This window comes from Panthera tigris, chromosome B4 (assembly GCF_018350195.1).
Source record: "Panthera tigris isolate Pti1 chromosome B4, P.tigris_Pti1_mat1.1, whole genome shotgun sequence".
In the NCBI taxonomy this organism is placed as follows: Eukaryota; Metazoa; Chordata; class Mammalia; order Carnivora; family Felidae; genus Panthera; species Panthera tigris.
In genome coordinates, this window is record NC_056666.1 from 94,142,665 (window position 1) to 94,155,330 (window position 12,666).

Sequence of the window (12,666 nt, forward strand, 5' to 3'; positions counted from 1 at the left end):
ATTGTTCAGTCACTATATTGTACACCTGTATGTTAACTACACTGCAATTAAAATCTTGAAAAATAAAATAAGTGTCTACCCTTTCCGCACTGCACGGCTACTCTGGTAAATGTCTGAATGTTCTCTCGGGAAAGGTTAGATTTTTGGTAGGTGCTACTCAGAGGGCCTTCCCAGGGCCTTCCCAGCCTTCCCTTCATTCAAGGAGCTTTTGGCCTGAGGATTGGATGAGGAGCCCTGTCTTGTGTCACAGTGACCCATTAGACTACATTTCACCAAACCTCAGGTGTTTTCAGGTATGTAGATCAAGGAGAACCTTAAAGGGTGTTCACCTTTTTAGTCCTAGGGGTCCTATGATCTGTTAGCCACTGTCAAAGATTCCTGTGGATTAAATCATTTCTATTATGCTCACAAATTCTGTGGGTCAGAGATTTAGGACACAAAGGGGACAGCTTATCTATGCTTCATGACGTCTCAGGTCCCAGTGGAATACCCAAAGGCTGGACACTGGAATCATCTGAAGGTTCATTTACTCATATATCAGGTAGTTGATGCTGGCTATTGGGTGGGGGGGTCTCGGTTCCTCTCCACACCAGCCTTACAGTGTGATCTCTCTGCACAGGGCAGTTTTGGCTTCCTCACAGAATAGTGTCTGGATTCTAAGGGCAGACGTTCCCAAGAGAGAGAGTTACGGGCAGAAGCTATGTCACCTTTTCTGAGTTAGCCTTGGAAGTCACACAGGATCATAGACTCATCCATGTTCTAAAGAAGGAAAGATAAAGCTGTACACTGAGAAGAGTGTCAATGTCACATTGACTTATGAAATGGCTTAGGAAATGGGATACATATTGGTGCAGCCATCTTTGGAAAACTCATTCTGCCACAAGTAGGAAACATCAAGTTTTTGGTTTTTTTTTAATTAACTTTATTTATTTTAAGAGAGAGAGAGAGAACACGCACACAAGTGGGGAAGGGGCATAGAAAAGGAGAGACAGAATCCCAAGCAGGCTCCACACTATCAGTGCAGAGCTGTATGTGGGACTCAAACTCAGAAACTGTGAGATCATGACCTGAGCCAAGATCAAGAGTCAGATGCTTAACCGACTGTGCCACCCAGGCGCCCCGGAAACATCAAGTTCTTATCAACATAACCAATCCTGGTTAAAGTGGACTTAGCATGGATAGGGTTTGTTGGTCTTTTTCAAACAAATGGTGGTTGTCATATTTCATTAAATATGTATACACACATTAAAATGTGTGCACTTTACAGTATACAATACAATACATAAATAATGCCATCAATGAGCATATCTGAATGCATGCATGAAATTTAAGAAAGTTTTATTTCATTTCAGTGTTCTGTATGGTCATGAGGATTGGTCATCTCAAAGATTTTAAGTTACAGTCATATGCCATTGAACACATTTTTACATGTACTGTCATGCTTGTTATAAATAATAACTATTGAGCTTTTTCCGGGTTGAAACTTCTTGTTTTGGTTTGACTTTTTCTATTTAGACTTAAATAGTAGACACGGTATTTTTATTTTCTAACTCTAAAGCTGAATGAACTGTTTTCTCTTGAAAGTGGAATGTTATTTGAAACTTTTCTCAGTTTTAATAGTACCACCAACCTTAACAGTCTGCTTGAATCTGAAAGTTAAATGAATATTACTGAATTACAGAATGCAGATAGTATCAACACATGACAATAAATTTGTGGGTGGGTGGGAATACTCTGCAGGAGGTAGCAAGCAGTTTCTCATTGAAGCATTTAAGGAGAGAGAAGCAATTTTTAGTGAGTAGTAGTTCAGATAATTGGGCATTTCTCAACTCCATCCCCCATGCCCTCTATCCTCCAAGCACATTAGATGACTCAGTCTTTCTGGAACATTTATACACAAAGTCATTGCACATTCCATTTTTTCTTCTCAGAATATCACCTTCCCCACCCATTCTCTGAGAAGCAAACTCCTGTTCAACCTAAAAAACACAAATCAAAATCATCTCTTTTGCGAAGCCTCTATCATACCCCCAAAGCCAAGATCTCCACTTCTTCTTTTATAATCACAAAGCACTTTGTGAATAAGCTACTACTCATGCTACTACTACAAGGCACGCTCCTGGGAAGGAAGGGAAGAGACAAATAAAGGGTGAGTAATATCTCCTCTTTGCACACTGTCCTGTACTCAGCAGTCAAGAATGGCTTGTTGCTTAAATTATCAATCCTAAAAATGTGTCATTCCAAGGGTGAAGGAGAGCCGTTAATAATACAGATTCCTGGTCTGACTGAATCAGACTCTCGGGAGGGTGGCCCTTTTTGATGAACAATCCAGGTGGTCTTTGGGACAGACTTTGACAAACACGCTGTAGGCTGGGCACCATGTTCTCTCCGAAGAACTTACTGTAGCTTCTCCTATTCTTAGTCAGCCTTACTTTTTGTTTTCTAAGCCATTTGTTTGATCTTCAAGTTCTTCCACAAGATTATTTTCATTTAGCTTTCAGGTATGGATACAGATTCTGGAGCCACCTGCCCTAGAATTTAATTTTTTTTTTTTTTTTTTAGCTGACATGTAATTTTGTATGTGTTTGTTAAGTTAACGTGCATTCATAAGGTGTGTGTGTATACACAATTAATGAAGTCGAGGCATATGGAACATTATGGAGTTTATAAATGGCTCAGTTACACTTTTTATTCCACAGTGTTTTCCTGATTATACATTTATATTGTCCAAAACTGTCATTCAAGTTACACATCATAGCTGACACATATATCTTACAGGATTTCAGAAAATGGGGAATTATAGGATAAAATATAATTAGACCCATGTTCCAGTAGATAATGTTTCAAGAATTCATTTTCTTTTTTTTTTTTAATCAAAAAAAAATTTTTTAAAGGAATCTCTCCAACGTGGGGCTCAAACTCACAACCCCAAGATCAGAAAAGTTGCATACTCTAGGGGCACCTGAGTGGCTTAGTCGGTTAAGCATCTGACTTTTGCTTAGGTCATGATCTTGTGGTTTGTGAACTCAAGCCCTGCATCCTATGTGCTTGAGCCCTGCTTCGGATGAGCCCCACTTCTCTCTCTCTCTCTCTCTCTCTCTCTCTCTCTCTCTCTCTCTTTCTCTCTCTCTCTCTCTCTCTGTCTCTGCCCCTTGCTCACTTTTGCCCTCTCTCTCAAAAAAAAAAAAAAAAAAAGGGGGTTGCGCCTGGGTGGCTCAGTCGGTTAAGTAGCCGACTTCAGCTCAGGTCATGATCTCGCAGTCCGTGAGTTTGAGCCCCGCGTCAGGCTCTGTGCTGACAGCTCAGAGCCTGGCGCCTGTTTTGGATTCTGTGTCTCCCTCTCTCTGACCCTCCCCTGTTCATGCTCTGTCTCTCCCTGTGTCAAAAATAAATAAAAAACGTTAAAAAAAATGTAAAAAAAAAAAAAAAAAAGGAAAATGTTGCAGGCTCTACTGACTGAGCCAGCCAGGAGCCCCATTCATTTTCTAATCAAGTTTACTTCAGAAATTATTTAATCAGCTAAATCCATTCTAGTATTATGTCTTTCAATACTACCCTCCCTAACCAACTGAAGTCAGTAAAGAAACTGGAAGAAAAAAACAGTTTCTCCATTTCTGTTTCTTAGATAATGTCTAACATAGACTCGCTCCCCGATGTTTAAATGGATCACATGTATTGTGCAATGGTTTTTTAAATGATTCAGTAAAGGAAGAAAGTGAATTCTGCCTACTCTGCCCACATGATTGAAATGCAATCCTGAAGACACAAAAGAACACACTCAAGAGGGTACTATTAAAATATAAATCCATTGTGATAGGCTGCAAAGAATGCTATTATAAATCTTGATAAACCCTAAAATAAGATAATGGAAAAATAAGTCATAATAAGTACATAATCAAATATTCCACATCAAATGATGATTGTATCTTCCCTTAATAAACTCACTGAAGTCTTAGCCCATTCGATTCTGTCAACTTGGTGCGTAAATGCAAAAGTCAAAAAATTTTTTTCTACCAGGTAGGCATCAAACAAATATATTTTATCACATTCTTCTTTTTGTCTTCACTTTTTAAAGAAAATGATTTCATGCAAGTTTAGGCAGCAAATGACACAGACAATAGTGAAGGTTATCTGGGTGATAATATTAGAAATTGGGAAATGCTGCCTTTGCAAATGAGAAACAAAAAAGGTCAGAATTGAATGAAGAAGTTTCTCCCAGGGAACGCTCATTGTCCTCTATGACCAAAGACATCGTGTCTGTAAATTCACCTAAGTGAAATTACATCCATGGCACCAAAAACCACCCCTGGAGCCAAATGGAGAGAGGAGGGAACAAGCAAAGACTTACAATGCACTTCTCTGAGAAGGTACCGGGAAAACAAAGCTTTGCCCCAGCCTGCCTTGACCCATCAGTCTTCGGGAAGGCTACACCAATTCCATTCCCAGAGAATCATTACACTGGTTCTCTGAGAGAGGGAGGCAAAAGTCAAGGCATCTTCCTTCCCCCCAAAGCAGGGAGCTCCAAAGAGAGAAAAGTGGGAAGCCCTAGAGATAGAGACACGGCACAGCGTGGGGCAGTGGTTAAGGACACTCTGCAGTCTGAATCCCAACTTTCCCATTTGCCATTGTGACTGAGGGAAAGTTTTCTTAAACCTCTGCCCTCATTTTCTTCTGTAAAACATAGGTGATTATAATATTTGCTCACTTGGATTAAAGTAGATTTGCCGTGATGAGATGCTTCACATATAATCAATAAATGTTAGTCATGATGATGAAAGTGATGTTGCTGATGATATGGTGGTCTACATTATCATTTGTGCCCCTCCCCCAATGGTGAGCTATTCATGGTGGAGCTGTTATAGTGCCTGGAAACCCATCAGGTCTGAACAGTCCAGAGAGGAAAGGAGTCTCTGACTGAATTTCCAATTTCCGCCCCCCCCCCGGAACACTGCTTTGGATTGGTATTTATTACTTATTTTAAAATTCTTAATCTACGCTGATCCACCTGAATTGAGAAGGATCTAGGGAGAATCTGAGTTAGGCTTCACAGAAATTTTAAAAGACGAATTAATGGGAGAATCAAAGTACAAGAAAATGAACAATAATGAGTTTTAAGAACTTAAGGTTTGAACTTAACTTTTTTGTTATTGTTGTTTTTGAATAATTATTTGTTTGTTTTGACAGAGAGAGAGAGAGAGGCAGCATGAGTGGGGGAGGGGCAGAGAGAGAGAGGAGAGAGAGAATCCCAAACAGGCTCCTTGCTAATAGCTGATGCAGGGCTCGATCCTGCATGAGATCCAACCATGAGATCATGACCTGAGCTGAAATCAAGAGTCCTGAGTCAGGCTCGCTGTTGAGCATGGAGCCTGCTTAAGATTCTCACTCTCTCCCTCTGCTCTCCTACCCCTCTCACAGTCTCTCTCTCTATATAAAAAAAGTAAAAATTTTCCTTTTAAGGCGATGTGAGCTTTAGAAGTTACTAGAGTATTATAACTCATATTTTAATAGTTTTGGGTTTTTTTAATGTTTGTTTACTTTGAGAGAGAGAGAGAGAGAAATACCTGCAGGGGAAGGGCAGAGAAAGAAGGAGAGAATCCTAAGCAGTCTCCATGCTGTCAGCGCAGAGACCAACATGGGGCTCAAACTCATGAACCATGAGATCATGACCTAAGCTGAAACCAAGAATCAATTGCTTAACCAACTGAGTCACTTAGGCACCCCTAAGCTCATTATTTCATCTATGATACTCTTGGAAAGAATGTGATGCATGAAAAAAAATACTTGAATTTTGATTTACAAGCATTTTTCCCAATGTAAAAAAAACAAAAACAAAAACAAAAAACTTTGCTTCTAAAAATCCACCAACACTACCTCAAAGTATCCTAAAGGCAGGATGCCTGGGTGGCCCAGTAGGTTAAGCGTCTGACTCTTGATTTCAGCTCAGGTCATGATCTCACAGTTTGTGGGATTGAGCCCCAAGATGGGTTCCTCACTGATAGCCTGGAGCCTGCCTGGAACTCTCTGCCCCTTCCCCACACATGTGTGCTCTCTCTCTCTCAAAAATAAATAAACTTATAAAAGTATCCTAAAGGCAAGGAATATTTCTTTTTTCCCATATGAAACCACAACATATCTACTACACACTCTACTCACTCACTGAAAGTTTTTATCTGACCTTTCCAGAAACATGTGGATGTGACTTCTGGTCAAATCATAGAATTGTCATTTGGTGGGGGCATTTCTTTTAAACCCATCCTGCCCCCACCCCCCCCCACCCCCGAAAAAAAAAAAAAATAGCAAGGCTTCAAACTGAGTTAATTTGCAAAATTTAAAAATCTGCCTTAATTACATTTGGTGCTTGTTGTTATTCCCTAAAATGTTTAGTGAACCCCTTGTGTTGAGCGTAGCCATTGCAAAAAACACTCCAGTGGATTTTTGTTTCACACTTCTTCCCTTCAAAGAGCACAATCAAGTGCCACCTACTCTCACTTGATACACTCACTGACCATGGTATAGAAAAAAAAAATGTTTTAATAGAAGTAAAGGAAATGTCCAGCACATTGTAGGAAGTAATAAAAACATGGCAAAGGCTGCTTATGAACACTAAGCTAAGTACAGGTCTCCAAGAAAGGACCTACCACAACTGTCCGTTTTGCTGGCTGGAATGGTTGGCTCAGTCAGGCTTCCCAGCCACTTCCCCAGTGCTCAGGATCTCTTCTGGGAAAAATACTGCAACAGTGTAGTCCTGTCTTCTGCTGGGTCCTATCTTGATGTACTTCCAAGAAGAGAATCATAGAAATATAGAGCTAGAAATTATTTTGGAGATTTTACAGATGAGAAAAAATGAAGTCCAGAAAACAGAAGTAATTTATTCCAGTCCAAACACCCAAGAGATAGTAGGACTGGAGCCCTATCTACTGGCCTCCATGGCTTCTAAGCCTAACAGCTGCTTTGGCAGAATTCAAAATTCAGGATTTCACAGAAAGCTTTAGCTTTATATGTCACACTGTTATTTACTTATTTATTTTTAAATTTACATCCGAGTTAGTTAGCACATAGTGCAACAATGATTTCAGGAATAGATTCCTTGATTTCCCTTACCCATTTAGCCCATCCCCCTTCCCACAAGCCCTCCAGTAACCCTCAGTTTGTTCTCCATATTTATGAGTCTCTTCTGTTTTGTCCCCCTCCCTGTTTTTATATTATTTTTGCTTCTCTTCCCTTGTGTTCATCTGTGTTTTAAAGTCCTCATATGAGTGAAGTCATATGATATTTGTTTTTCTCTGATTGAGTAATTTCGCTTAGCATAATACCCTCTAGTTCCATCCACATAGTTGCAAATGGCCAGATTTCATTGTTTTTGATTGCCGAGTAATACTCCATTGTATGTATATACCACATCTTTATGCATTCATCCGTCGATGGACATTTGGGCTCTTTCCATACTTTGGCTATAGTTGATAGTACTGCTATAAACATTGGGGTACGTGTGCCCCTTCAAAACAGCATACCTGTATCCCTTGGATAAATACCTAGTAGTGCAATTGCTGGGTTGTAGGGTAGTTCTATTTTTAATTTTTTTTTTTAATGTTTATTCATTTGTGAGAGACAGAGAGAGACAGAGTGAGTGGGCAGGGGCAGAGAAAGAGGGAGACACAGAATCTGAAGCAGGCTCCAGGCTCTGAGCTGTCAGCACAGAGCCCGACACGGGGCTCGAACCCATGAATCATGAGATCATGACCTGAGCTGAAGTTGGACACTAACTGACTGAGCCACCCAGGCGCCCCTCTATTTTTAATTTTTTGAGGAACCTCCATACTGTTTTCCAGAGTGGCTGCACCAGCTTGCATTCCTACCAACAATGCAAAAGAGATCCTCTTTCTCCACATCCTCACCAACATCTGTTGTTGCCTGAGTTAATGTTAGCCATTCTCACAGGTGCGAGGTGGTATCTCATTGTGGTTTTGATTTGTATTTCCCTGATGACGGGTGATGTTGAGCATTTTTTCATGTGTCGGTTTGCCATCTGGATGTCTTCTTTGGAGGAGTGTCTATTCATGTCTTCTGCCCATTTCTTCACTGGATTATTTGTTTTTTGGGTGTTGAGTTTGATAAGTTCTCTGTAGATTTTGGATACTAACCCTTTATCTGATATGTCGTTTGCAAATATCTTCTCCCATTCTGTCGGTTGCCTTTTAGTTTTGCTGATTGTTTCCTCTGCTGTGCAGAAGCTTTTTACTTTCATGAGGTCCCAGTAGTTCATTTTTGCTTTTGTTTCCCTTGCCTCCAGAGACGTGTTGAGTAAGAAGTTGCTATGGCCAAGTTCAAAGAGGTTTTTGCCTGCTTTCTCCTCAAGGATTTTGATGGCTTCCTGTCTTACATTTAAGTCTTTCATCCATTTTGAGTTTATTTTTGTGTATGGTATAAAAAAGTGGTCCAGGTTCATTCTTCTGCGTGTCGTTGTCCAGTTTTCCCAGCACCATGTGCTGAAGAGACTGTCTTTATTCCACTGGATATTCTTTCCTGCTTTGTCAAAGATTAGTTGGCCATATGTTTGTGGGTCCATTTCTGGGTTCTCTATTCTGTTCCATTGATCTGAGTGTCTGTTCTTGTGCCAGTACCCTACTGTCTTGATGATTACAGCTTTGTAATACCGCTTGAAGTCCGTACAATGTTATTAAGAGAACACTAACTGTATGTACAGAAGGTAAAGATCCAGTTATCCAATCATTAAAATAAGATTTGCATAACATGTTGTGGATTTGTTACATATAACAGAAAGTAACCAAATTTACTAAAATTTGAAAATATTTCTGTATTAATTTAAAGAAATTTAACTACTATGAAAATGGCTTCATCATCTTGAATAAAAAAAACTTATATAAGTGTGTTATTATTAATTCTACCAGCATTTTTGAGATTTCACTATTACCACGCATGGCCCTAAGTGTGAAGATGCAGGGGGAAAAAAAAGAGCCCTCTTCCAACTTGCCAGCAAATTGAGGAAGCTGATAGAAAACAAACCAGTGGGATCCGGTGATTACAGCTGTGGCTGCATGGGGTATGATGCCTGTGGCAGGAAAAATGAGGGGGACTTAACTGTCACGTAAGGAAGAGAAGGTTCCTCCAGACAGATGCCCCAGAGCTGCATCTTGAAAGAAGGGGACTAAAAGGAAAAGGGCATTAAAAGAAAAGAGAAGAGCATGTAGCAGCCAGTAGGTGTGATAGCACGTGGAAGATCTGGGGACTGTGTGCTTCTAAATGGCTGCATCCCACAGGAGGGGGAGGGCAGATCCTGAAGAGGGTTGTACATCATACTGAAAAGTTTTTATTTTAACCAGAAAATAGTGGGAAGGTGTTGACAAGTTATATGCTGTAAAATAATGTGAATCAAATTCTACTATAAAGTCACTGGTTTGGTTTTGTTTTGTTTTTCTTCTTCTCAACATCTGAAACTTTGATAGAACATCTGGGAGTTGAATGTGATAAAATCACCAGCATCCAGCTGTAGAGTGGACAGAAATCTCAGTTTCCTCATCTGTAAAATAAGAGATCATTTTAGGGTTGTTGTAAGAAGCACATGGTTAAAGCCCACTAAGTATTTATTACAGTGGCTGGCATATTGTAAACACTCGATAAGGGTAAATTTGCACTGTGATCATCATTATTATAAAACTCTGAATTGGAGGGGCATCTAGCTTGCTCAGTCAGTGGAGAGTTCAATTCTTGATTTCAGGGTCGTGAGTTTTTGTCCCATGCTGGGTGTGGAGATTACTTAAAAAAAAAAAAAAAAAAAAAAAACAAAAAAAAAAAACTTAAAAAAAAACCTGAATCAGAGAAAATGGATTAGAATGCTAATCGTTAATTTTAACATCTAGAGTTAAGAATAATTTTCCAAATCTGCTGATTCTGAATTGCTTAGAGTAATTGGGTCCCTTCAGAGAGAACTACTTTGTTAGAGGCAGCGCTAGGAAAAGGCATTGGTTAGCAAAATGCATTGATTATGTACTTGGGGGAGGAACTTTTCTGCTGATTTTATTGTCCAAGAGAATGTAAGAAAAGAAAGCTTGAGTTTCAGCAGTTGAGAGCAGCATCTGAGGAGAGCCAAGTGCTTGATTTGGGAGTTAAAAGTGGAAGAGGAAAATATCAAGGTCCATAGATAGCAACTTGGGGTAAAAATTAACTTTTTTTTTTTTTTTGCTTGGCAGACCCACAGAAAAAAGAGAGTATATTATGCTTTTAATTTGCTATTACATTGTATCTAATTGTTTATAATCTATTCTCATACTGTAATTACTGAAGATTATTTTTTGCTACATTTTTGTTATTGGAATATTTTCTGTAATTGTTCCAAATTGAAAATTTGATATATGGTTTAACAATTTCACTTTGGTTGTATTAAAAATTAGGTAGATCAGAATTAGATTTACCATGTGCATAATACCATCTCTCTATTAAAAAAAAGGACTACCTCTCAACGTTTTGTAGACTAATAGTTTTATTTTCTGTGTTCTGTTTTGTTAGTGCTCCTATATTCCTCCCTGTAAGAGAGAAAATCAGAAGAACTTGGAAAGTGTCATGAATTGGCAACAGTACTGGAAAGATGAGATTGGTTCCCAGCCATTTACTTGCTATTTTAATCAATTTCAAAGGTAAGCCGGTATTTACATGTGCATATTAAAATGGTTTGTAGCCTTTGTAGTTTATTACAAAATAAATCGTGGATTGTGCCCACCTGACAAAATATCTGTCCTGGAGATAGTCTCAACTCTTTCTAGCATGGAGTTAGGGAAGCCCCTTACTCTACAGGTGGGGAGGTAAGTGAAGAATCTGCAGGACAAAGAGAGAGAACTTGTGTCATGGCGCTACCCTCTGGATACCCTCAGAATGCGCTTTCAGATTGGAACACTAGATACTAGTGGTATTTCCTGAGAATTACAGATTAATGCACATCAACTGAACCACATGTGGATTTGCGAGCATTTGGGGGCGCAGCAAATCTTTCCTTTTCCTTTCTATTCCGATGAAGTATCGCGAAAATGAGTTCACACCATGAAAACTTACTTGACTTAGAGACAACTCACATTATGCCATATGACCACAGATCGCTGGACTAGAACACTATGGTACCCACCCCGATTAATCATACTAATTTATTCATTAAACATTGAATGTTCACAACTCCTTGCAGTACTCTCCTCTTAGATGTTCCGCAGTTACATTAAGGTCTCTTTTCCTCCCAGAGTCCCTCTTAGTGAAGGGCACTCCCATCCACTTGTTTACTTAGTCCTGAGAACGGTGAGTAATTCCTAATTTGCATTTCTCTTTTACACACTATAACTTATATTTGCCGTCATGCACAGTGACTCTTGTCTGCCTTCCCTCTGCCACTGTCTTACTTCAGATCCACATGATTTCTCAGCTCCAACAACACAAAAGTCTTTTAACCAGTCCTTCCACCTCCCACCTGCCCCCACTCCAAGCCCATTCCTCATGCTGCTGCCAAGGCAATTTTTCTAAAACATGAATTTAATCCGGTTACTCCTCATGGTTTTCAAAGTAAAGTCCGAACATCTTGGCATGGCACATGCATCAGGTACCTATGGTTGCATAACAAACCACCCAAAATCTAGTGGCTCCCTACCACAATGACTTATTATTTCTTACAATTCTGTGGGTTGGCTGGGAGGTTCACGTGCAGTCAGATGATGGCTGGAATAGCTGCGTGGGCCAAGATGGCCTCTCAGGCCCAGCACTTGGTACCGGTGTGGCTGAAGTGCCTCACTTCTCTTCCACTGGCTTCTCATCCTTCAGTAGGTTACGTCGCCTTCCTTACAGTATGGTAGCTTCAGGGCAGCATTTCAAGAGAGCCAGGCCCTGGCTCTGGAACTTACATAACATCACTTCTGACACATTCTATTGGTCAAAGCAAGTATGAGGCCAGCCAGATTCATGAGGTGTGAAAATCAACTCTCCTTCTTGAAAGGAGCTGCAAAGATCTTGTGGCCATATTTAATCCACCACAGCATAGGCTCCTCAGGTTCTTGCCCCAGAGTACCATCTTCCCAGCGTCATCTTTATGCCACTCTGAACTATGTGCAGTTCCCAGAATATCTTATATGTTTATATCCATGTCTCTTTATTTGTTTCTCCTGCTTCCCGACTGCCTTGATGAAGACCCCTTTTCTGAGCTGTTTTCCGTGATGTCCAAGTTTGGGTTAGTTGTATATACTTGGGATGCCATCTACTGCATGCAGACAGAAAACGGACTCAAAGTATCATAAACAATTGGGAAATTTATTTTTGCATACATTAAGAGATGCACAGGTAGATCAACATTAGGGTTGTTTGATGCAGTAACCTAACAGTGGCCTCAAGAACCCAGGTCCTTTCTGGATCTCAGATCCACTCATGTTTACGATATGCAGGCATAGCAGTGTCCAAAGGCCAAAAGAAGACTATCTCTTTTGGTATGTTTTTCTTGGAATTAGGAAAGCTTTTCTCAATTTCCCATAGCCGACCTCCCCTTAGGTATCCTTGTTTAGAATGAGTTCTCTTGCCTACTCATAAACCAGTCACAAGAAAGAACAATCAGAATGTACCACTTAGTTGGGGACCGGGCAATATCTCCCAAGCTGGATGGAGAAAGGGTGCATGCCTGAGCAG

The 12,666-nt window shown here is 40.0% G+C and overlaps 1 protein-coding gene across 1 annotated transcript in view; it reads left to right on the plus strand.

Moving 5' to 3' along the window:
* Positions 1–12,666, plus strand: part of KCNMB4 (potassium calcium-activated channel subfamily M regulatory beta subunit 4) — a 61,195-nt gene that overhangs the window by 16,457 nt on the left and 32,072 nt on the right. Inside the window, exon 2 of the mRNA XM_007082265.3 lies at positions 10,525–10,652. Within this exon, the coding sequence (XP_007082327.2) occupies positions 10,525–10,652 (128 nt within the window). The remainder of the gene's footprint in view (positions 1–10,524; positions 10,653–12,666) is intronic.